This window comes from Corythoichthys intestinalis, chromosome 15, assembly GCF_030265065.1.
Source record: "Corythoichthys intestinalis isolate RoL2023-P3 chromosome 15, ASM3026506v1, whole genome shotgun sequence".
Lineage (NCBI taxonomy): Eukaryota > Metazoa > Chordata > Actinopteri > Syngnathiformes > Syngnathidae > Corythoichthys > Corythoichthys intestinalis.
In genome coordinates, this window is record NC_080409.1 from 10,115,394 (window position 1) to 10,140,955 (window position 25,562).

Consider the following 25,562-nt stretch of genomic DNA (forward strand, 5'->3'; position numbering starts at 1 on the left):
TAACTGTTCGATTAGGCAATTTAATAGGATAACGAAAACCGTTCCTTCTCCTTTGATTTTCGATGGTCAGGGAAGGTATTTTGCACTCTAATGTCTCCCCTGGGTTGAGACAGCTCCGCATACAAGGTGTTGATTTAATTGATATTAAATGCAATAAGTTTATAAGGATGCTTTTGTGTCAGGAATTGTTTCCCGGTCCAACAAAAAGACATGTTTTTCTGAGGGACTTCAACAAGGCGGATATTAAGGACTTCAGGACAAAATATCTTTCATTTCCGATTCCGCCAAAATGTAAAGAAGTAAAATTTAAGATCCTAAATGCAATTTATCCCACTAACGACTTTTTGAGACTTAAATTTAATTTTCAGACAAATTGTTGTGTTTTTTGTGAAAATGACATTGAGGATATTGATCATTTGTTTTTTCATTGTGACCTAGTGCAATTGTTCTGGAAGGATATGCGGAGCTGGCTTCAGTCCAAACAAATTGATCTTTCAACGTGGACGGTAGAGTCTATCAAGTTTGGTGTGTCTGGCATAAATAAGGATTTGGGTTTTGTTGTTAATGTGATTTTACTGCTTGGAAAATTCTTTATTCACAAATGCAGGTATTTTAAAACAAGACCTTGTTTTAAACATTGGATGAATGAGTTTCATATATGGTATAGATCTCTGAAATTGATCAAGCAGCAAAAAGCTCTCCGTTTTGGTTTCTTTGTTTGAGAAAGTTAATATTTCTTTGTAAAGCCCTATGTTCGAGGATGTGTGTGTGTGTGGGTGTGTATGCTGTGTAGTGACGTGTGTGTGTGAATACAAACATGGCCAACAAGTAGAACTGTGTATATTATGATGAAGAGTGTTATTTGTGGTTTCTTGGTAGAATGTTGACCGTGTGTGAGCCCGTTTATGTTTGTAAATGTGTATAATTGTGTAAATAAAAAAAAAAAAAAAAAAAAAATTAGCATTAAGCTAGAGGGGGCGTTCGGAAAACTGAATATTTTTTTGTACTATATTTTAATCTTCAGTATGGGGGCAACCAAAATGTGAGAAATCTTCCAAAGGCCCCCGTCTGAATGTACTAAATAAATTTAAAGTTACTTTTTCAAAAGACAAAAAGGTAGTGTTTTTTGTTATTTTGTTTTTTTTAGGTCAACTACAGTAACCGGTGTTGAAACGTCGTAAAAGTCTCACTCCGCCCATGAGTGCTTCTGTTTCAACCAATCAAATGACATTTAACCTCTTGCCAGCCAATCGGAGCGCACAATGAAGCAACGCTTGTAGTTTGAATACACTGCGGAAACAGGCAGGCAGTCACTTTCCACCGAAGTTTACAAAATGGATGCAGACGATATTTAGTCGGGAAGCTAAGTACAGTTTACAATTTCTTTCTTTGGAATTGTTGACCTCATTGTTTGTAAAACGCATTTGTCTAATTCTGCGTTATTTAAGCATACGTAATGATAACATAGATGTAGTTTGTTTTTATAAAAAAAGATAAAGGACGCAAAGGAATTTTCTCGTTTTTGGGTTGAGAAGGTAAAAGTTGTTTTTAGGGTGTAGTTTAGCAGCGAGGTGGTTAAAATGATGGTCGCCGAGAGAAATATGGTTCGTCTTGTGGCTGTGCAACATCTCCGCACGGCGTATGGGATCAAGACGAAGAATTGGAACAAAAACAAAGCGGACAATGTGAAGTCAACTGCAACAATAAACTCGGTGAGTTGTTATTTGATTTTGGCGTTTTAGGGTGTTGTGTATTGTTTTGCTTGCTTTTGCCAAGGAAGCCTAAATTCGTTGACGTAGCTTCTGGTGTTCTGGTGAATATATTTGCATAGCTTTGAAAGCACCAATTAGAGTCTGTTCCCAGGCTATTGTCGCAACCATTTGTTTGCTTGTTTTGTGGTAACATTATGCAGTACATTTAAAAAAAATAAAGTCACAAGCAATGTTTTCTCTTAAAAACTGGGAATGCAAAGTGGAAAGCCTAAACAATTTGGACACTAGCGTATTCAGCAGGCAAAGAAGACATTCCAAGTCGAGCTTTGGGTCTTTTTTTTTTTCTTTTTTCAAATTGGCGCTTACAAGTCACAAGATTTGTGACCACGTGAACTGAATGTCTTAACTGAACATTTAGTTCCCCATTTGGGTTAACCTAACTTCAAACAAAGGTGTGGAGTCTGCTGTCCGTTTTCCCCCTTTAATTTGTTCATTTCAGGCAGTTGCATTCATTATTACTCTCATACAGCTCATCAGTTTTACATTACAAGTAACAAAACAAAAAGACAAAACAAATATCCTGAAAAAGAGTGGGGCGAAGAGAACTAAGACTTGCTCAGACTGGCAGCCAAAATCCGATTTTTATCCAATCCAGATTGAAACCGGATGGCTCTTTTGTAGCTGAACGGTTCCACAGAAATCTGATGACTCTCTAATTGCGAATTGTTTTTCCCAGACAAAGGTCTTCGGAGTACCGTTGGAGAGCTTACCGTATTATAACATGGCGCGTGGGAATGTGCCAAGGTACGTCCCCCCCTTACACTTTCACATTTACAGGTCACTTCCAAAGTTCAACCTTCAAGGCCAAAAAATGTACCGTATTTTCTACACTATAATGCTCACCTAAAAGCCTTCAATATTCTCAAAAGTTGACAGTGCGCCTTGTCATCTCTGGGTAGCTCCCTATACGATTTGCGATACAAAGCTCATGATAACGATGATCTCACAAGATGGCGATACAACTATTATCAGGAAATCATTTCTAGGATATTCTACAATGCAACTAATTTAAAAGAAAAATAAACTCTTTCCTTCCTTCTCCTGTGAATTCGAATGAGTTTATCATGGCAGTGAATGAACATTTTTCCATCCCTCCCACTTCAAACGGATCGGAAGTCTATGGCCGTCAGTGGAAGCTAATGCCTGGCAACGAGTTCATTTTGGGACATATAAATACCCACAAGACTAGCTGTGATTGCTCTGGTTTCAGTGCCACAGACAGCGCTAAATGTTCAATCTAGTCAGAATGAATCGGTCAATAGCAGCCAGTGAGCTAACGTAGACACTAATTTAATAGAGGAATTTGGTAGCAACCTTTTCGGCTACAAAGTCTCACGATATATCAACTTTTTGATATACATTATTGTCACACCCTTACCTTTTATATATGGATTAATATTGGTTAACTATGGCATGACATTCCTTTTAGCGCAGCGCCATCTAGTAGATGCATAACGCAACCCCTACTACTACTGAAGGTGCATCTTACACTCCGATGCGCCTAATAGTGGAAACACAGTAGCTCCGTCTAGTGGCTGCATAATGCAACCACTACCACCACTTAGGCCTGTCGCGATAACAAATTTTAGTGTGCGATAATTTATTTAATAAATTATTGCGATATGCGATATTATTGCACCCCCCCCCAATTAAAAAAAATAAAAATTACAATAACACTGTGAGAATACAGTATTTATTAATAGATCATGTACACCCATTTAAATGCAATAAATGTTTACTCTTAAATTCAAAAATACTTTTTAGGAAAAGACAACAATATTAATACTGCACAGAAACACAGAAGAAATAAAATGTGTTTTTTAAGAAAAATAAAATTCCACTTAATAATTTAAGCATCTCGGCAAATGAAAACGTTTCCCCTCATAGCTTCTGCTATGGCGTTTCATGTGTAATACAATGGTACCTCTACATACGGAGTTAATTCGTTCCGGGAGCTTGTTTGTAAGTCGAAATGGTTGTATGTCAAGCAGGATTTTCCCATAAGAATACATTATAATTCCAATAATTCGTTCCACAGCCCAAAAACCCACACTACATCCTTAATAAATACTGCTGTTACCATTGCAAATAGCAATTACAAAGAGCAAAACAAATAAAATATGAATTAAAATCAGAATAACAATAATATAATAATAGCAATAATAACAATAATACAGTACAGTACCTGTAATTATGTAACGAATCGGCTTCTAATGTGGCGGACTTTTTTGCTGTACCTGAACGCACCGCGGGGCTGACGGTGAGCAGGAGAGCGCTATTTTACTTTCTGTTTCGATCCTGGCGTCAACAGCAGTGGACACTCGGCGAGTTGATGAAATAAATGATTTGAAACCTGACGAAGCTGGCGATTTCTTAGGCGATGTTACCACAATAAGAACTGTCACCTTAACTTATAAAGACTGGCGAACGGAGGGGGACAGCCGGCCGAGATCGGCATTCTACGACCCAGTTCATGGATGCACACTTATATTTTGTTTTTACTTATATCATTAACGTCTTCATTTCAATGGCAAGCGTCACCTTTTCTTTTTTTTTTGTCCACCTGCACTAAACTTAAACGGCACTAAACTAAAAACAGAACTAAAATGCATTTTGCGTAGTTGGTAACAAGGAAGCCGAACTTTTAACAGCACGTCAGCTGCACGCGCGCACGCAGGTGCACGCGAGGCGATAAATCGCAGCGGAAAAATTATCGCCTTCATTTTTATTTACCGTGCGATAAATGGAATTATTGCATATTGCGACAGGCTTACCTGTCGCGATAACAAATTTTAGTAGGCGATATATTGTCTCATTAATTATTGCTGATATGTGACATTATTGTCAATATTTTTAAACCAATTCAACCACTAATGTAGTGACAATACATCCTAATAAATCACCCATTTCAATGCAGTACATCGTTATTCTTAAAACAAACTGTTTCAAAAATATATAAATATTTCAAAAATACATACACAAAGCACAACGAGTCATTTGAAAGCTAACCAAGTGCAGAATATAGGTAAGAAACCCAACCCCTTTTTTGTTCTCTGCCAATTAGAGCCCATCAAAAGCAGTTATTTGATCCAAAATGACTGTAATCATGGATCATCTCAAAGTGCACGTGTCAGCAAATTTGAAGCCAAATTATTCATTGCCAATCAGATTTTTCATAATGGGTGTCATTTTAGAGCTATTCTTAGTGTAGACTCTGAAGTATGTAGGATTAAATCCAGAAATCTTCATTTACGTATTGAACATGTGCTTTTATTTGAAAATGTTCCCCCTGAAGTACGTTCGCTAAGCCGCTAACCATAAGTTTTACACACAGTAAAAAAAAAGTGCAATTGTCTCCAATTTTTGTCATGCATGTGTTGTCAGCAATAGATTTTTTCGTTTTTTCGCATCATTTGTAAATGTTATAAACCAACGAGTTTTCATGGTTGAAGTGTCAGCTGTTAACCGCAAGGTTGGATTTTGGAGAAGATTGCCAATGTTTTAGAGCAGGCTTAGGTGGTTAGTACATTCTTTTTTTCCCCAATAGCCTCACTGAAGCAATGATCATCATGTACAATGTTTAATATAGATGTGTTAATTGTGTTCGCCTTTTTTGTATGTCTGGAATTTAATCCTACAGCGTGTTGGTGACCAATAAACATCTGTGAAAAGAACTAGTCTCATATGCAATCAACACGTGCGAGTGCACGCAACACACACATGCACAAATGTATGCATACACGCGGTGATAAATCGCAGCCGGGAAAATTCCAGGCCACATTTTTATTTACCGTGCATTAAATTGACTTATTGCTTATAGTGCAGAAAATATGGTACTTCCGAAAAATATCATAGTTAATCATACTAGATGACATCACATAACATACTGTAACTGTATGTGTGCTCTCCTAGCTTTCTGGTGGATGCATGTATGAAGTTACAAGCACATGTTGACACAGAAGGCCTGTTCAGAAAATCGGGCTCTGTGCTTCGCCTGAAAGCCTTACGGGTGAGTGACTTTGCTCGACTTTTTAAGAGGGCGACAACAAGGTTTTGTTGTGCGTTCCCAGGCCAAAGTGGATTCGGGTGAGGAGTGCCTTTCTTCCGCACTTCCCTGTGACATTGCCAGCCTAGTCAAGCAGTTCTTTAGGGAGCTGCCAGAACCGGTGCTACCCACCGAGCTGCAGGAGGCCTTTCTCAAGGCCCAGCAGCTCCCTAGCCAGGAGGACCGCACCTCTGCCACCGTGCTGCTTTCGTGCATTCTGCCTGACAGGAGCCTCAGTGTCTTGTGCCACTTTTTGGACTTCCTCCAAAACGTCTCCAAGAGGTGCTTGCGTGTTTTGCTTGTTTGACTTTGATGCTATTTGACATGACTAAAACTCTCCTCTGTTGTTAGTTACGTATTAATGAGTGTACCCCTTACAGCCATTGGCTGCCATTGATGGCGCTAGACATTTGTTCATTCACCCGCTCCCAGTTTAAATAAATTGGACGTCTAGCGCCGTCAATGGCAACCAATAAGTTAAATACGAGTATGAAAAAAGTGGTACTTGGTGCTGTAAACAGAGTATTCCTGCTTTTGTTCTTTTTTATTTCATCAATTTAGCTTTTATTGTTCTTTTCCTTTCGGCTTTTTTCTTCAGGGGTCGCCACAGCGAATCCGTTGTCTCCATCTAACCCTGTCCTCTGCATCCTATGCTCTCACACAAATTACCGTCATGTCCTCACTGAATACATCCATAAACCTCCTTGGTCGTCCTCTAGACCTCCTGCCTGGCATATGGAAAGTCAGCATTATTTTGCCAACATACTTTCCTACATACATACTTATCTCATGCAAAACCATCTCAGTCTGGCCTCTCTGACTTTAACTCCAAATCCTCTAACACATCGTATTATTTAGGAATGTTTTTTTAATTATATGAAAAAATACTATAATTATGAATAATAATTTTTAAAAAAGATATAAAGGTGTATATGTATATACAGTATATATATATATATGTGTGTATATACATAAATATATATTATATAAATATTAGGGCTGTCAAACGATTAAAAATTTTAATCGAGTTAATTACAGCTTAAAAATTAATTAATCGTAATTAATCTCAATTGCAATTCAAACCATCTATAAAATATGCCATATTTTTCTGGAAATTATTGTTGGAATGGAAAGATAAGACACAAGATGGATGTATACATTCAAAATACAGTACACAAGGATTATTTGTTTATTATAACAATAAATCAACAAGATGGCATTAACATTATTAACATTCTGTTAAAGCGATCCATGGATAGAAAGACTTGTAGTTCTTAAAAGAAAAATGTTAGTACAAGTTATAGAAATTTTATATTAAAACCCCTCTTAATGTTTTCGTTTTAATAAAATTTGTAAAATTTTCAATCAAAAAATAAACTAGTGGCCCGCCATTGTTGATGTCAATAATTACTTACACATAGCTCATGGGTGCTGAAGCCTATAAAATCAGTCGCACCCAAGCGCCAGCAGAGGGTGGCAAAACTCCATAAAACACAATTAACAAGCAGTTCACTGTACTGTCATTTAAATTTGTCTGAGCGGGGGGAGTGCGTTAATTGCGTCAAATATTTTAACGTGATTAATTTAAAAAATTAACGCCCGTTAACGCGATAATTTTGACAGCCCTAATAAATATACAGTATAAGAATAGCTAACTTTTAAGTTTTTTTTTTTAATGACCAAAAATTGTCATTTGCCAAACAACAGAACAAAATGTCTAATTGGTGACTGGATTTTTTAAAATGTATTATTATTACTGGTATTATTATTATTTAGAATCAGTGAATAATTGACTGCAATTAGATTGTGGATTATTATTATATTATGCGTTCAGACTGCGGCCATATCTGATTCCAATGGGATTCCTCAAATCTGATTTTTAGGGCTAACTGTTCGCACTACTTTTAGCAAGTGTCCAAATCAGATCTGTGGCCGATAAGTGTCAGGCGAAATGTAAAGTGCAAAGCCGATAAGTGTCAGGTAAAATGTAAAGTCCTAAAACTTTGCAAAAAGAAAAAAAAGCATGAATGCAAAATGCCACAGCATAAACGCCAATGTCAAACTTTGCAAAAGAAAAAATATGCACTAACCCGAATTGAAATTGGCCAAAGCATGATTGCAAATAGCCACAGCATGAATGCAAATAACCACGAAACAAACCCCAATTGCCCGCAACACAAATGCAAACCGCCCACAACACCAATGCAAAAAGCCACAGCAAGAATGCAAAAGGATGATCCCGAAGTTGTCTAAATTCCACAGAAGTAGACATGAGGACATCTCCTGCCCTTCTGCTGCCACCGTAGGGATGGTCACAAAGCAATATACAGTGCCTTGCAAAAGTATTCGGCCCCCTTGAATCTTGCAACCTTTCGCCACATTTCAGGCTTCAAACATAAAGATATGAAATTTAATTTTTTTGTCAAGAATCAACAACAAGTGGGACACAATCATGAAGTGGAACAACATTTATTGGATAATTTAAACTTTTTTTAACAAATAAAAAACTGAAAAGTGGGGCGTACAATATTATTCGGCCCCTTTACTTTCAGCGCAGCAAACTCACTCCAGAAGTTCAGTGAGGATCTCTGAATGATCCAATGTTGTCCTAAATGACCGATGATGATAAATAGAATCCACCTGTGTGTAATCAAGTCTCCGTATAAATGCACCTGCTCTGTGATAGTCTCAGGGTTCTGTTTAAAGTGCAGAGAGCATTACGAAAACCAAGGAACACACCAGGCAGGTCCAAGATACTGTTGTGGAGAAGTTTAAAGCCGGATTTGGATACAAAAAGATTTCCCAAGCTTTAAACATCTCAAGGAGCACTGTGCAAGCCATCATATTGAAATGGAAGGAGCATCAGACCACTGCAAATCTACCAAGACCCGGCCGTCCTTCCAAACTTTCTTCTCAAACAAGGAGAAAACTGATCAGAGATGCAGCCAAGAGGCCCATGATCACTCTGGATGAACTGCAGAGATCTACAGCTGAGGTGGGAGAGTCTGTCCATAGGACAACAATCAGTCGTACACTGCACAAATCTGGCCTTTATGGAAGAGTGGCAAGAAGAAAGCCATTTCTCAAAGATATCCATAAAAAGTCTCGTTTAAAGTTTGCCACAAGCCACCTGGGAGACACACCAAACATGTGGAAGAAGGTGCTCTGGTCAAATGAAACCAAATTTGAACTTTTTGGCCACAATGCAAAACGATATGTTTGGCGTAAAAGCTACACAGCTCATCACCCTGAACACACCATCCCCACTGTCAAATATGGTTGTGGCACCATCATGGTTTGGGCCTGCTTTTCTTCAGCAGGGACAGGGAAGATGGTTAAAATTGACGGGAAGATGGATGCAGCCAAATACAGGAACATTCTGGAAGAAAACCTGTTGGTATTTGCACAAGACCTGAGACTGGGACGGAGATTTATCTTCCAACAGAACAATGATCCAAAACATAAAGCCAAATCTACAATGGAATGGTTAAAAAATAAACGTATCCAGGTGTTAGAATGGCCAAGTCAAAGTCCAGACCTGAATCCAATCGAGAATCTGTGGAAAGAGCTGAAGACTGCTGTTCACAAACACTCTCCATCCAACCTCACTGAGCTCGAGCTGTTTTGCAAGGAAGAATGGGCAAGAATGTCAGTCTCTCGATGTGCAAAACTGATAGAAACATACCCCAAGCGACTTGCAGCTGTAATTGGAGCAAAAGGTGGCGCTACAAAGTATTAACGCAAGGGGGCCGAATAATATTGCACGCCCCACTTTTCAGTTTTTTATTTGTTAAAAAAGTTTAAATTATCCAATAAATTTTGTTCCACTTCACGATTGTGTCCCACTTGTTGTTGATTCTTGACAAAAAATTAAAATTTTATATCTTTATGTTTGAAGCCTGAAATGTGGCGAAAGGTTGCAAGGTTCAAGGGGGCCGAATACTTTTGCAAGGCACTGTATATGTCAAAGTGTGAATTTGTGAGTGATTTTACATAACTTATATTTTCAAGCTCTGCGCATGTGGGGATGTGACGTAATAACTTGTGGTTACACGGCAGCAGGTGTTGTTATCCTCATGTCTACTTTTGTGAAATTAGGTCTATTGCTGGGTCGTACCTTTGCATCTGTGCTGTGGCTTTGTGTGGTCGTATTGCGAGCCATTTGCATTTGCAATGTGGTAATTGGGTTTCGTGTTGTTGCCAATTTGCAATCGTGCTTTGGAGATTGGGGATCCTGTTGTGGCACTTTGCATTCGTGTTGTGGTAAATGGGGTTTGCACATTTGCCAATGTGCAGTCATGCTTCGGGAATTGGGGATCCTATCATGTTGTGGCACTTTGCATCCATGCGTTTTTCTTTTGCAAAGCGTTTGCAATTGGTGTTTGTGTTGTGGCAATTTGAATCTGTGCTTGTTTTCCTTTTGCAAAGTGTTCGGACTTTGCATTTCGCCTGACACTTCTCGGCCACCGTAGTTCTGGGCCTTTTTAGTCATTATTGACACACCTGACGGGTTGTTGTGGCAACAAAGTTGTCATCCAGCATAGAGTGATGTCACGGACAGTCAAAGCCCATCTGAGCAGTTTATACTGAGAAGTATCTTGTCCATATCTGATAGGAAGGTACCTTCCGTGTGTGGTTTCAGATCAGATTTCTGTGCTTTGTGACTTTCAGACTATAAAAAGCCATCCAGTTTCCATCTACATTGGCTAAAACTAAACAACAAGGCCTATATTGCTTGAGCCAGTTTTCCACTTTACATTGTATCAACCCTTGTTTTGCTTGATTCTAGGAGTGCTGAGAATAAAATGGACATCGCTAATTTGTCCCTAATCTTGGCTCCTAATCTGCTGCACTGCGGAGAAGGTACTGAGAAGATGAACGCCAACACAGAAAAACGCATCCGACTGCAGACAGCAGTCGTTCACTGCTTCATTGAGCACGCCCACAATTTTGGTAGCGCTTCACACATTCAGCTGCTTAGCCTCAGTCCAGTTAGCACTAAAAAGGATCCCTTTGTCGGTGCGATGCAGGAGTGCTGCCACAGTTCCTCGAAGAGAAGGTTTCAGCAATGATGCACTCTGATCCGGCAATTCTCTCTCCTGCTTTCAATGAGCTTCAGGAGCTAGACCAAAACTCGGAGACGAGACGCAGAAATAGACAGAGTCTCGGAGGTAAGGCTTCATTGACTGTAGGGTTGGGCGCATTGTTCCCATTTTACACTCAAACAACTTTGTTTTTGTTTTTTTAGTCTTTTCTTCTGTCACGCCTGTGATTGCAACGCCATCTTCCAAGCGCAAGCTGCCTTTCGATTCCGGTCATTCTTTCGGATTCTCAAACAAGAAACGTAGATCTGTAAAGAAGAATCTCGGGATGGAATCGCTTCCAAATTATTTGTTCGGCACCTCCACACCTGGATCAGGTATTTTCGGATTGCTCTCTAAGACGAAAGACCGACCGATGTATCGGGCCAATACATGACCTGTTTTTGAAGCTTGGCCATCGGCTGATATTAGAGTTGTCCAATCGTGACTTTTTAACAGATATCCTGATATTGTCTAACTCCAAAAATCCGATACCGATATATGCGGTCTTGGACTTAACATATTGGCCTATGGCTAATTGTATTGTGATGTCCCCCCCACACTGGATACTTTAATAATGATAAATGTAACAACTTAAAAGTTTTCCGTATAAACATTTTGTAAAAAATAAGAGAACAACTTTAACTAAAAAATAGTGCCTATATTGCACCACTATATTTATTATTAATATCAAAATAGTGCAAACATCAGTTTTTTTGGATCAAGTGCAAAGTGCCAACATGGCACTTCTTCTGTCTTCAATGTATTTGTGGGTACACAAATGGACAGATAGCGAACAAATCAGGCTCTGAATAGAAGTCAGACGCTGGACTAAAGTTGAATTGGCTTTACTGTGGTCATCTTGACAACAGCACTGATACTTTTTTGTGAAACTAAAGACAACAAAACGTGTCAACTCAATAATATGAAATGGTCTCAAATAAAGCAAAGTATACAGCACGACCTGACAACTTGAATAGCAACTGGTAGTACAGCTTGCAAGCAATGGAATAATGTAACCACATTTTACCACAAATGCAAACGAAACGAAATATACACATCTCCAATATACTACACAACGGTCATGAATATAAAACAAATGAAGAATATAACCTACAAATGATGCTTGTGTAAGGCACAAACAACATAGTGAGATGGCAAGAACTGCTATGCTACACTGGCTGCAGACGTTCGCTTGTCCATTTAGCTTTCTCTCTCTGTTCACAATGAGCTCGCGTCTACATATGACGACATCACCTTAAAGGGCTGGAACGATTCAAAACTAATTACACCTAGGGCCAACAGGGGGTGTAAAACACCAGAAACATAAGCAGGCAATAAGCGCACATTAACAGCACTGCCATATGCATGCTGGCCCAAAACTGATCTTGACAAATCGATGTCAATACTATCCGATATCATTTTAAAATGCTTTTATTGGCTAATATCGGACAACTCTAGCCTATATAATAGAAAGGCTTATGCTAACTTTGTGGGTGCCGTTCTTTCCTATAAAGGTTGCCCGGTATGTTGTATACCATATCAAGCCGATATCTGGACTTTTTTCAAGATCGCCACATATCACCCGATATTATAGGATAACTTTTATGCTCACTGTTTGGTTGTTGAGCTTTCTTGAAAAAGTCAACCGATATATGGGCCGGCCAATAGATGGACATTTATTTCTAGATTGGCCAGTATCAGCTGATAATAGCCAATAAAATATAAACTGTTTTGTTCACTGTTTGGGTGATGATGTATGCTTAATTTGATTTTGTACCACCTATTGGCCGTTGTTACAAAAGGAAGTAGCAGAAGTAAATTTGTAAAATGAATGTTACAATAACTTTTCAAAAAATTCCTCCAAATTTCAGCTTATAAAATCGGCTTTAGACATTGGCAATTGGCTCGATTTAATTTTGAAAAAATCAGCCAACGGCCGTTGAAAATCCAATATCGGTCGACCTCCTAAAAGCCAAAACATTTTGCCCTGTGGGATATTTCAAGAATATCTCCTTTGTTCCGGAATAGCTTACAGTGCGTCGGGGGTGCTTGATTCCTCTCCAAGTACTCTGTCTTCTGCTGGGAAATTTGGAAGGCTGTCGACCGCCTCGGCAAGGAGAAAGAGCAGAAGAGTGAGCGGCAGGCACGCAGTCAGCAGGTAGGCACTTGTAGATAGTCTCATTAAAGGTTATATTTAATTCTGTGATACTGGTGGTTCTCATTGGCAAAGGTGGGTAGAGTACCCAAAAATTTTGACTCAAGTAAGAGCAGTGTTACTTTAAAATAACATTACTCAAGTAGAAATAGTCATTTACTAATGTACAAATAAAAAAAGTATTTGGTTAAAAGAATACTCAAATCATGAGAAACGTTGACTAAACATTCTAACGCCTTACAGTGCGATATTTTGTTACCTTGGTATACATTTTTTTCTCAGCATGACATCATCTATATTAACTGTTATTATTGTACTATACTATAATCTATTACATTTCCTTATTGGGCCCAAAAATATTATCACATTCCGACTAGAAAAATTAAACATCACCCGAGGGCAATGTAGTAGAGAAAAACATATTTCCTAACATGAAATGAAAGTGATGATATCTCCGGTTTTCCGTGGTTTATCGCTGCCAAATAAAAACTGGGAGAGAGCTTCAAATCCACGCTTTCCAGTAAGGCTGGAGCTATCGATTATTTAGGTAATTGATTAATCTATCGATTGGTTCGTTCGAATAATCAAGTAATCGGATTACAAACATTTAATGCATTGCAGAATACATTTTAGGGATGTAAAACGAAGGAAAAACTTTATGCTTGCAATAATATTTATTATGACTTGCCAAGATTGCACTTTCAAAAGCGCATTAAATGCGAATACAAAATAAAATACCTGAATGTTTCTACAAACGATGTAGGATTGCACTTTCATTTCACTAGAGCAATATACGCATTTAAAGATACATTAAAATACCTGAGCTTGGCCTCAAACGGTATATAGAAATTACTAAATGTGAATCTCAGTTAAGCCTGTCGCAATATGCAATAATTCCAATTATCGCACGGTAAATAAAAATGAAGGCAATAATTTTTCCGCTGCGATGTATCGCCTCGCGTGCACCTGCGTGCGCGAGTGCGGCTGACGTGCTGTTAAAAGTTCGGCTTCCTTGTTACCAACTACACAAAATGCATTTTAGTTCTGTTTTTAGTTTAGTGCAGTTTAAGTTTAGTGCAGGTGGAGAAAAAAAAGAAAAAGTGACGCTTACCATTGAAATGAAGATGTGAATGATAGCAAAATATAAGCATGCTGTGTGCATCCATGAACTGGGTCGTAGAATGCCGATCTCGGCCGGCGGTCCCCCTCCGTTCGCCAGTCTTTATAAGTTAAGGTGACAGTTCTTATTGTGGTAACATCGCCTAAGAAATCGCCAGCTTCGTCAGGTTTCAATCATTTATTCCATCAACTCGCCGAGTGTCCACTGCTGTTGACTCCAGGATCGAAACAGAAAGTAAAATAGCGCTCTCCTGCTCACCGTCAGCCCCGCGGTGCGTTCAGGTACAGCAAAAAAGTCCGCCACATTAGACGCTGATTCGTTACATTATTACAGGTACTGTACTGTGTTATTGTTATTATTGCTATTATTATTGCTATTCTGATTTTTATTCATATTTTATTTGTTTTGCTCTTTGTAATTGCTATTTGCAATGGTAACAGCAGTATTTATTAAGGATGTAGTGTGGGTTTTTGGGCTGTGGAACGAATTATTGGAATTATAATGTATTCTTATGGGAAAATCCTGCTCGACATACGACCATTTCGACTTACAAACAAGCTCCTGGAACGAATTAACTTGGTATGTAGAGGTACCACTGTATTACAGATGGAACGTCATAGCAGAAGCTATGAGGGGAAACGTTTTCATTTGCCTAGATGCTTAAATTATTAAGTGGAATTTCATTTTTCTTAAACACATTTTATTTCTTCTGTGTTTCTGTGCAGTATTAATATTGTTGTCTTTTACTTAAAAGAGGCATGGTCTATTGTTTTTAGTTGTGATTTCCTAAAAAGTATTTTTGAATTTAAGAGTAAGCATTTATTGCGTTTAAATGGGTGTACATGATCTATTAATATATACTGTATTCTCACAGTGTTATTGTAATTTTTATTTTTTTTAATTGGGGGGGTGCAATAATATCGCATATCGCAATAATTTATGAAATAAATTATCGCACACTAAAATTTGTTATCGCGACAGGCCAAATCTCAGTACAACAAAAGATTGGCTAACTTGCATAGCAAAGGTCTGCTAGCTTAAAAGCTAAAAGATGTATTTTTTTAAACAAAGCTCTTAACAAATTGTTCAAACACATATTCCCTCAAAAAACTGCTAAATATACTTCTAAACTTAATAACGAATGTATAAACAAACATACTAGCTCAGACAAAACCTTACCTTATGTTGGTTTTATTAGGAAGCAGCAGGATTCAGCCATGTTAGATGAGTTATGTCATATTCACTGTTGCCACTTCAAAAGTTTTAGTCCATGAATAAATAGCTAAATAAAAGGTTTCCAACAATTTCGAATGGACATGACAGACGAGCACATAACTCAAGAGTCTACAAGGACATCACCATTTTCATGATGATAATACACACTCAGCAGGAAAACTGCACATTATTTGCAATTAATTAAATTCACCTGGACGCCACGAACTGTATGTAAAACGTTCTCCAAGAATTTAAGAAGACAGAGTCACCGCGCTAAATGCTAACGCTACAAGTTAGTTTAGTGCAGGGCTAGCCAACGTTGGTCCTCGAGGGCCCCTATCCAGCTTGTTTTCCATGTCTCCATCCTCCAACACACCTGACTCAAATAATCAGGATCTTTATGAGGCTCCTGCAGAGCTTACTGATTAGCTGATCATTTGATTCAAGTGTTTGAAAGGAGGGAGACATGGAAAACAAGCTGGATAGGGGCCCTCAAGGACCGGAGTTGGCTACCCCTGGTTTAGTGTAGAGATGTGACATCTGGATCGGATCGGACGCCGATATGGGCAAAAAAATGCGTATCGGTATCGGATCGGCCGACATGGAAAAATTCCGATCCAGACTTCCGATCCAGTTTTTTTTTTTTTAAGTCCGGGTTTTCCAGTGCTCCGACTTACATAATCTATTCCAGTTTTTGCTTCGGTTTCCCTAAAATCCGGTCCGCTTTTTACGCACACCTTCAACACACTACATTACCCTCTCCAAATGACTGAGAGACTATCGTTAAAAATGTCAGCTGTGTGGGATTATTTCACTTTAAAGGACGACAAAGACGAAGAGGCAGAGTGCAACATATGCCACAATAAAGTCAAGCATGGTGGTAAAGCTGTAAGAAGTGTTAATACAACCAAACTAATCAAGCATTTATCGAAATACCACCACAAACAATACAAGGAGTATGAGGAGTATATGAGGAGTATAAGGAGAAAACCGAAGACAGAAAGAAAGGTCATACGCAACGAACACTGGCAGAAACTTTTGCTATGCGTGACAAACTGGCACTTGACAGTCCCAAAGCCCAGGGAAGAGTCATTGCCGAAGGAATCATTCTGGATGACGAGCCATTATCTCTCGTGAGTAAAGTGGGATTTAAGACGCATCGGGCAGACTTTTTTCAAAAAATAAATATTCATATATTTATAAACAATACATGTATGTATGTACTTTTCCAGCGTTATTTCACTGTGTAAATGCATTTATAATGATAAAAATATGTAGAGTATTTAAACATTGAGAAAACTTAAGCAACTCAAAGGGAGTGTGTAATAGTTAATAGTTTGAGGTTGTTTGTGTGTTTTGCTTTTTTAAGACAGTTTACAATATTATTAGCATGTTTTACTGTCTGAATATGTCATTTCTGTTTGTTATTTATAATGTTTTGTGTTTATCATTTAATAAATAGGTCAGTTTCTTGTTACCAACCATTATGTGTTATTCCAACTCACCTAATTCATCTGGCAAGTTGTTATCAAGACTACTAAGACCCTTTTCAACATGAGTCTGACAACTAAGTAAGGAGGCTAAATATTTTTAAACTTTAATACATGCTCAGAGAGGCCGGTATCTGTATCGGATCGGAAGTGCAAAACAATATCGGATCGGAAGTGGAAAAACCTGGATCGGGACATCCCTAGTTTAGTGTATGATGATCACTCAGCACAGACCTTTAAAGGCTAACGTAACATGGCATAGCCAAGATAAGAAAACAAAACTTACCAAGCAGCACCTTACACGTTTCACAAAAGGAGCCTGGAATGGGCACACGCTTAAGCCTGTGTGTGGGGTGGGGTGGGGGGGGCAGCACGTGACATAAGTGACACGACCAAACACTGCTAAATGCGTTCTAACTACACATACAATATGAAAATATCACACATTCTGAATTTATGACGGAAATTACGGCTAATTTTCATCTCGTTCTCGTGTCGTCAGACGACAACTGGCATCCATCTGGTTATGTTTTTGTCTCCCAAGACATGTTTTCAGCGTGTCATCGTGATATTATCGTCATGAAAAAATTGTTCATTGACTAAATGTTTCCTTTATCGTCATTGTTGACGGAAACAACACTAGCGTAGTCTACCTCTCGCTCCCTCTCCCTGCTCTCTGTTTGTCAGCAGCAGTGTTGTTAATTTTACTTTTAAAAAGTAATTAATTACAGTTACAAATTACTTCTCCCAAAAAGTAATTGTGGTAGTAACTAGGGGTGGGCGATATGGCCTTAAATACGTATCACGATAAATGGAGCAGATTTACCTCGATAACGATAAATGACGATAAAGTCGCCCAAGCGGACTGTTGTATAATTTGAAATGCATGAAATACAGATTAACAGTTTCTTGTTGATTTAGTTACCAGAATTCAATTTGATATATTTAACAATTGTACATGCAGTCTAGACATTAGGTTTATAAAAATGTATTGTAAACAATAAGAATTCAAGTATGAGCATTTATAACAGCGTGTATGGCTTGAACAATCTACATTGTCAAAATCAATATGCCTGTGCAAACATGTCATTGTAACACAAATGACTTGCAGCTTGAACAGTACACTTCAAAAAGACAATTTATTGTTAATGGCTGCTGTGACATAATTATTCAATACAAGTGTTTACTTTATGGTTTCAGCGCCCCCCCCCCCCCCCCCCCCCCCCAAGTGCATTTTTTAATAAATGCAGGCATACATGAACCCCCAAACAGACAGACAGACACACATTAAAGCTATATTGATCTTCTGCAAATGAAACACTTAAGATTTTATGATAGCAATAATGACATAGAATTAAGCACATACAGAAAAATAGCTGGGGCCATTTCTCGGTCATATTATAAGTTTCACCGTTGGATTGTGCTTAATGCTGAATGCTTTACCATCACAAAAGCTATCAGAGAAATCACACACAGTCAGATACAAAATAACGCGACATAGTAATTGCTAGATGCAGTCCGTGCCCAATCCACTGATTAAGTTCAGCCGTTTCGACAAGGTTAGAGCCGCTATCCGACTCCATCACGTTCATTTGTAGCGTTAGCCGCTAGCGGCCGCTAGCGTTAGGCGCTAGCGTTAGCCTGTGGCCTGGCTACCAATAGAAAGCAATGAAAGCACCATCTCCGGAAATCGTGAGAACAAGGGAGTACAGCGGGTGAAAGCCCGTCTGGATGCCACCAAGAGTCTATTAAATGTCGGGTGAAAGTTTGGCGAACCTGGAGCCACACTCCATCACGTTTTGCTTGTAGCATTAGCTGCTAGCGTTAGCTTGCCGGGCTTCTGTTTGATTGGCTTCCTGATGATCACGTGACTCCCTACGTGAGTACATTCACTGCTTTCTTAAAGGGGAATGAACATAGGCGAACAACACAGAGTCAAAGCGGGATGAAAAGACTATTTTCTTGTTTTATTAATTTACCGAATTTACCGACATGGTCAAAATTACGTCGGTCATCGTGAAGAATTTCGGTGACGGTGAATTTTCGGTTTACCGCCCAGCTCTATTAGTAACTCAGTTACCTGAATGTAAGAGTAATTAGTTACTTGGCAAAGTAACTAGTGATAATTTTCTTTATTGTCTCAAAAAAAAAAAAAAAAAAACAGGTCAAGCAATGTGACGTTTAAAGGGTTTGGGGGACAATTGGCCCTAGCCCAATTATTTACCCTCCACTTAACTAGAAACAAGGGTATTGCGATAACTAGATAGTAACCTTTGCTATGTGTGGAAGTCATTTAAAGTTGTGAATCAACTGTTAAAGTTGTTAAAATTGCTCCCGTTATTGCATTAGTTCCCTTCTGTCTACTTTAAACATGTGTAAGTTGTAATACTGTTTCATCATTTAAAGATAGATTTAAGTTAAGATTTTGCCGATTTAGGAGCATTTTAGATAAAAAAAAAAATTACTTAGGAAGGATCTCTACATCAGAGCCTTCCTGAGAGGTCTACTGTTTTAAGATGGTGGCTGTTTACTAACGCATGTAGTCCTTAAAACATGTTGCCAATGCAGCTGTGTCTATCATTTGCATCTAGTTCTATAATATGATATCTACCGTGTCATGTGGGCGTAGTTTGTCGGCTATGGCTACAGTCAGGTATTATTGGAGCCACCTAGCATCGCGGTTGCAACGGCGTCTTCCCCACTCCTGCTCTGCTCTCTCGTCTCCGTGAGTCTGTTTCTCTCACTTTTTTTTTATTCAACCAACTTAGTAACGTATAGTAACGCACGCCTTTCCCGCCTCAGTAACGGTAACGGCGTTGCCAAGATGAGAAAAGTAATTAATTAGATTACTCGTTACTGAAAAAAATAACGCCGTTAGTAACGCCGTTATATTCTAACGCCGTTATTAACAACACTGGTCAGCAGTGAGTGCACTGGAGTTGCTTATTTAAATTAATGATGATTGACAGACGTTTAATGTTTGAATTTGCCAGAGAAGCGGACTTCAAAGCGCCGCATGCGTCAATCATCGTTTAACTTGTTAAACAGTTGCTGTGGAAACACATTGTGTGTAAGGGAGCAGCTTGAGTAGATCTGAGTCGACTCACTCAATGAAGCATTTAATAAAGCCAAGCATTTTTCGGCTTTATTCCTGTTTAAAAATAATTCGGTGGGACAGTAACATGTTTAAAACATATCATAATTATTAAATTTGAAGTGCTTAAAAGCCATTTATTAATATATGTATACATATATACATAAGTGATTTTTTTATACTTGAAAAAAATCATGTCTTATATATAATCTCTTTCCAATGCTAAATCTGAACAAGTACATTGAACACAAGAAACAAAAAATTGTTTTTTATTTTTTGGGTGGGGGGGCGCTACTTCGTGGTTTTTTTACTTATCACGGCGGGTTCTGGTCCCCATTAACCGCGAAAAACAAGGGATCGCTTTATATCAAATAACTTTATTGACCCGCGTGATTGAACAAGCCGACATAATCATCATAAGACTTCCAACCTGCAAGATTGCGTGTGGTCATGTGACGTATCATTGGTGAAACTTGCTGAGCCACTGGGCTGGCAAAAATATAGTCAAATCTAATATGTAAAATAAAGAGGAAAATGTTTGGACTTGTGTAGCGGAGGGAGCAATAGTTGTGTTCTTCACAAATCATACATACATACATACATACATACATACATTCATTCACATACATGTATTTTTCCAAAAAGTTACTGGAGTAAATGTAATGCTTGACTACCCATCTCTGCCCATTGGACTACAACTGGCTTAATGATCTGAATTGTTATAAAGGCATAAAGATATGCTAACACATTTTCTCATCTCTTGTATCGCTCACCGTGCTGATTCGTATCCAACTGAAGAGTCGAATCTGGACGAGCCGGCTGCTTTTCCCCCAAAGTCAGCAAACATGAAGTACCGCGCAAATCGCTGCGTCAGCGTTTCAGCTTGGGAAGGAACCACAAAGACATTGTAAGTCAGCTTACCTGATAGAAGTCAACCAGTGAGCAATGATGTCTTCAAATCAGGCAGGGAATTATGTTTTAGATGTTTGCACACTGTTGCACTTTTGGTGACCGACTTGATAAAAGAATATAATATACAGTCTGGTTCTCTGATTGTGACAGTTGGTAAAGATAAGCTCTGTTTACAAATAGTTTTCATGCACTAAGCACAAACACTATTACAGTATGGCACATTCATTTTTGGTACGTCGGGTGAGTGGTAAACGGATAAACCAATGTTCATTGGTTAAATGTAACCTTATTGTTGACTTAATAAAAGCTGCTGACCACCAAAGGCGACCCTCGATTTCGTTTCTTCTGAGTGATTTTTTTTCATCCTCTGAAGAACTAACCCTGAGAGTCATAGAATTAACATTCAAGGTGGCATTCTGGGTAACTGTGGGCTTATTTCACTCTTGACCACTAATCCTTTGACATCTCTTTCATCTTTAACTTCTCATTCCATGGCGGTTGGCGGCGTAGGGGTCCGAGTCCATAGGTTTGCGACTCGCCAGCCAGGAGAGCGCCGCCAGTTTTTGTTTCACCAAAGAAATCCCCGCGTTCAATCCGCCGCTTCTGCCCAGAAACACGCAAACAAAAAGTAAGTACGCGTGGGCGCTTGCTTCCTTTATTACTTTGTGCTTTTCCTTGACTAATACCGGCTACTTAATAGGTTCAAAGTTCATAAGCAAGTCTGAAGACAACTTGCTGACCCCCCAGTGCGAGCCAGGTGCCCACTGCGCCTCATGGAACAGCCATGATCCCGGAGAAGTATCCTTCCCCGACACGCCCACTGGTGTGCGTCTTAAAAGCAATTGCGTGTCTGAACCTGCCTTTGGGGGGTCTGGCCTGCCTAAAAAGTTGTGTTGCGCTACCGGTGAGGTAAGCTTGGAAAGCGAGACCTCAGTTTCCAAAGCCTCGGGTCAAATCGTAACGGAAGTAGAGAAGGCCGTCGTGGAAATGCCGTCGGTTAGCGTCCTGCTCCCTTCGCCGAAGACACCTACAGTACCATCGCGAAGTGGGGACACTCCCAAGTTCAAGTTCCCAGCTCATCGTAAATTGAACGTTACATTTGACGCAGAAGCTTTATCGCCTTTGCATATCGATAGTGTCGTTCTGGATCCTAGCGGGAGTTGTAGCAAGGCACCCAGCGCTGCTCAGAGTTCGTTTAGCATCGCCGCGGAAGAAAGTGAAGACTCGCCCGAGCGGGCTTACCGCAGTAGGTTGATCGAAGCATTGGATATTCAGAGTCCGGCTCACTTTGAACCAGGTATCTCGCCGGGACTGCAGTCCACTCCCTACGCACCACGCCTCGAGCCGACAGTCGACGTCCATGCAAACCAGCGTGAGAAATCGTCTGTCCCGGACGCGGGTACTCCAAAGTGCCGCCGTCTGCGCGTGGTAGACCACATCCAACGTTTCAACAAACTCACCCTGAAGTCTCCCCGAGGCGCCGAGGCCAAACATGTCAAATCGCCGTTGAAGTTCCAGCGCACCCCCGTGCGCCAGGCGGTCCGTAGGATCAACTCACTCATTGGCGAGAGCAAGAGACCTGCTGGAAACGTGGACACGAGTGACTCTCGAGGAATTAAATCTGCGAGGGCCGTGAGCTTGGAGAGCGGCCTGTCCCCGCAGCGACCATTTCTGAAGAAAGCCCCGCCCGTCCCACCCAAAAAGCCGAGCTCATTGGCTGCTAAAGTTAAGGCTTGTGCTCTCGGCGACGTGACCAACAAGTTACAAACCAAGGCCAACGGGGACTCCTCCATCTCAGGCTGTGCGGCGGCTCACAAGGTTGTTTCGCAGCAGCTCGCAGGGAACGAAGTGCAAAATTACCAAGGGACAGTCAGAAACAAGCTCGGCCGACCGCGACTGCTGCCGGCCACAAAGCCGGTCGATCTGTAGCCGACCTTTTGCCAGCATCGATGATGATTGATTTGCCATGGGATTTAATTTATTTGAAGCTACGATTGGTGCAGCTTGTTTTATGGCCTTCGGAATAAAAAATGTGCCTCTGCTTTATGGTACTGTTCTGCACGTTTAAGATTATAGAGATGTGGTGAATGATTGTTGTTGGGTGGAATGACTTGAAATCTTTTGACTTTTATGTCTGCGTTCTGTAGTTTAGCCGCTAAGCTGTTCCCTTTTTTGTATTGTTGCGTCATATCTTGTTTCAGCCAAACACTGATGTCAACAATAAAATTTTTTTCACTTTTCAAAAATAGTTTAAAAAAAGAGGTCGTGTTATTGCCGTCACCAGGGGGTGCTGCATAGTCGTTTAAGTTTGTGTGTCGAATGCGGTCCTGCTTTGTTTTTCCTGACATGGGGGAAAAATGTATTCACTTGCTCTAGAAGTGGTTATTGTTGTAGTTTAAGAAACAACCTAAAAAAGGAACTGAGATTAATTTATTATTGGGTTAGTGTTTGCATGGTGTGTGTGCGTGTATATCTATATATAACTATACTGTCTAACCTTTAATGTGACGTCAACATGTATAGACGCTAGTTTTATGTAGAAATAATATATATATAATGTGTGCGCATACACTATATAAAAATACATATACACACATATAAAGTACAGGCCAAAAGTTTGGACACACCTTTTCATTCGTGCGTTTTCTTTATTTTCATGACTATTTTAATTGTAAATTCTCAGTCAAGGTAATAAAACTATGAATGAATGCGTGTGGAATTATGTACTCAGCAAAAAAGGCGAACATTATAAAATTGTGTATAATCAAAGTAGCCACCCTTTGCTCTGATTACTTTTTTTACACACTCTTGCCATTCTATTGATGAGCTTCAAGAGGGAGCCACCTAAAATGGTTTTTGACTTTCCTGGTATTCCTTTTCAAGGTTGATTAGTACAATGTATTGCTTTATCAATGGGGTTGGGACCTTCATTTGTGAAGCATTGAATGAGGGGTGTCCAAAGTTTTGGCATGTACTGTGTATATATACATATCAGATCAAAGTTATTTATAAAACCCTTTCCAAAACGTGAAAGGTCCTCAAAATGCTATACAACAAAGCAAAATATTGTACATGACAAATGAAAGGCAGGAGGAAGGTATAGGATACAATAAAATTGAGAAAAAAAACGCATCGTGCTAAAAGCCATTACAACAAATAAACGTTAATACGACGCACTCTACATCAAGTTTGTGTGCATGGCTGTCACCTCAGGAGGAAGCCTCTTCTGAAGACTGTACACAAGAAGGCCCGCAAACAGTTTGCTGAAGACATGTCAACAAAGCACATGGATTACTGGAACCATGTCCTAATGTCTGATGAGACTGGTGGGCTTTCTGGTCTGGACTCATTGCTTGCCACTTTAGAAGTCTCCAGTGCTTTCTCTCAAACCATTTTGTAGTGCTTTTTGAATTGTGTTTTGGGTCATTGTCCTGCTGGAAGACCCATGACCTCTGAGGGAGACACAGCTTTCTCTAACTGGGCCCTACATTATGCTGCAAAATTTGTTGGTAGTCTTCAGACTTCATAATGCTATGCACATGGTCAAGCAGTCCAGTGCCAGAGGTAACAAAGCAACCTCAAAACATCAGGGAACGTTCGCCGTGTTTGACTGTGGGGACCGTGTTCTTTTCTTTGAAGGGCTCGTTTTTTTAATCCTGTAAATTCTGCTGATGCCTTTTCCCAAAGAGCTCTACTTTTGTCTCATCTGACAAGAGAACATTCTTCCAAAACATTTTTGGCTTTCTCAGCTAAGGTTTGGCAAACTCTAGCCTGGCTTTTGTATGTCTCTGGGTCAGAAGTGGGGTCTTCCTGGGTATGCTACCATAGAGTCCCTTTTCATTCGGACGTCGAAAGATAGTATGGGTTGACACTGTTGTACTTCAGACTGCAGGACAACTTGAACTGGTTTGGATGTTAAGTCGAGGTTCTTTATCCACCATCCACACAATCTTTTGTTGAAATCTCTCGTCATTTTTTTTTTCTTCTACATCTAGGGAGGTTAGCCACAGTGCCATGGTCTTTACACTTATTGATGACATTGCGCAAGGTAGACACAGGAACATTCAGTTCTTTGGAGATGGACTTGTAGCCTTGAGATTGCCTATGCATCCTCACAATTTTGCTTCTCAAGTCCTTAGACAGTTCTTTGGTCTTCTTTCTTTTCTTCATGCTCAATGTGGTACACACAAGGACAGAGGTTGAGTCAAATTTAATCCATTTTAACTGGCTGCAAGGGTGATTTAGTTATTGCCACCACCTGTTATGTGCCACAGGTAAGTAACATGTGCTGTTAATTACACAGATTAGAGAAGCATCACATGATTTTTCAAAGGATGCTGATACTTCTGTCCGGCACATCTATGGAGTTTTGTGTAAAATGATAATGATTAAAAAAAAATTTTTTAATTGTCTTTTGTGATTTTTCATCGCAAGCAAAATAAATCAAGATATTACTACCAAAGCATTTGTAATTGCAATCATTTTCTGGGAGGAATTGAGAATTATCTGACAGAATTGCAGGGGTGCCAATACTTATGGCCAGCAGTGTAAATGAAATGAATAAAAAATATTTAAAAAAATTTAAAATATATTTTAAATTTCATAGTATGACTCGCTGACAACGGTAGACGTCCAATTCATTTAAATTGGGTGAAATGGCTGTCAATCTTAGCCA

General features: G+C 39.5%; 1 protein-coding gene across 1 annotated transcript; it reads left to right on the forward strand.

Moving 5' to 3' along the window:
* Positions 1-1,307: 1,307 nt before the first annotated feature.
* LOC130931451 (rho GTPase-activating protein 11A-like) lies at positions 1,308-25,248 on the forward strand. The gene is made up of 11 exons (XM_057860266.1): positions 1,308-1,712; positions 2,449-2,516; positions 5,685-5,781; positions 5,843-6,099; positions 10,607-10,770; positions 10,848-10,988; positions 11,066-11,236; positions 12,930-13,059; positions 20,774-20,882; positions 21,398-21,515; positions 21,588-25,248. Exons 1-11 carry the CDS (start codon positions 1,581-1,583, stop codon positions 22,814-22,816), a joined length of 2,616 nt encoding a protein of 871 aa, XP_057716249.1. The 5' UTR covers positions 1,308-1,580; the 3' UTR covers positions 22,817-25,248.
* Positions 25,249-25,562: the final 314 nt, after the last annotated feature.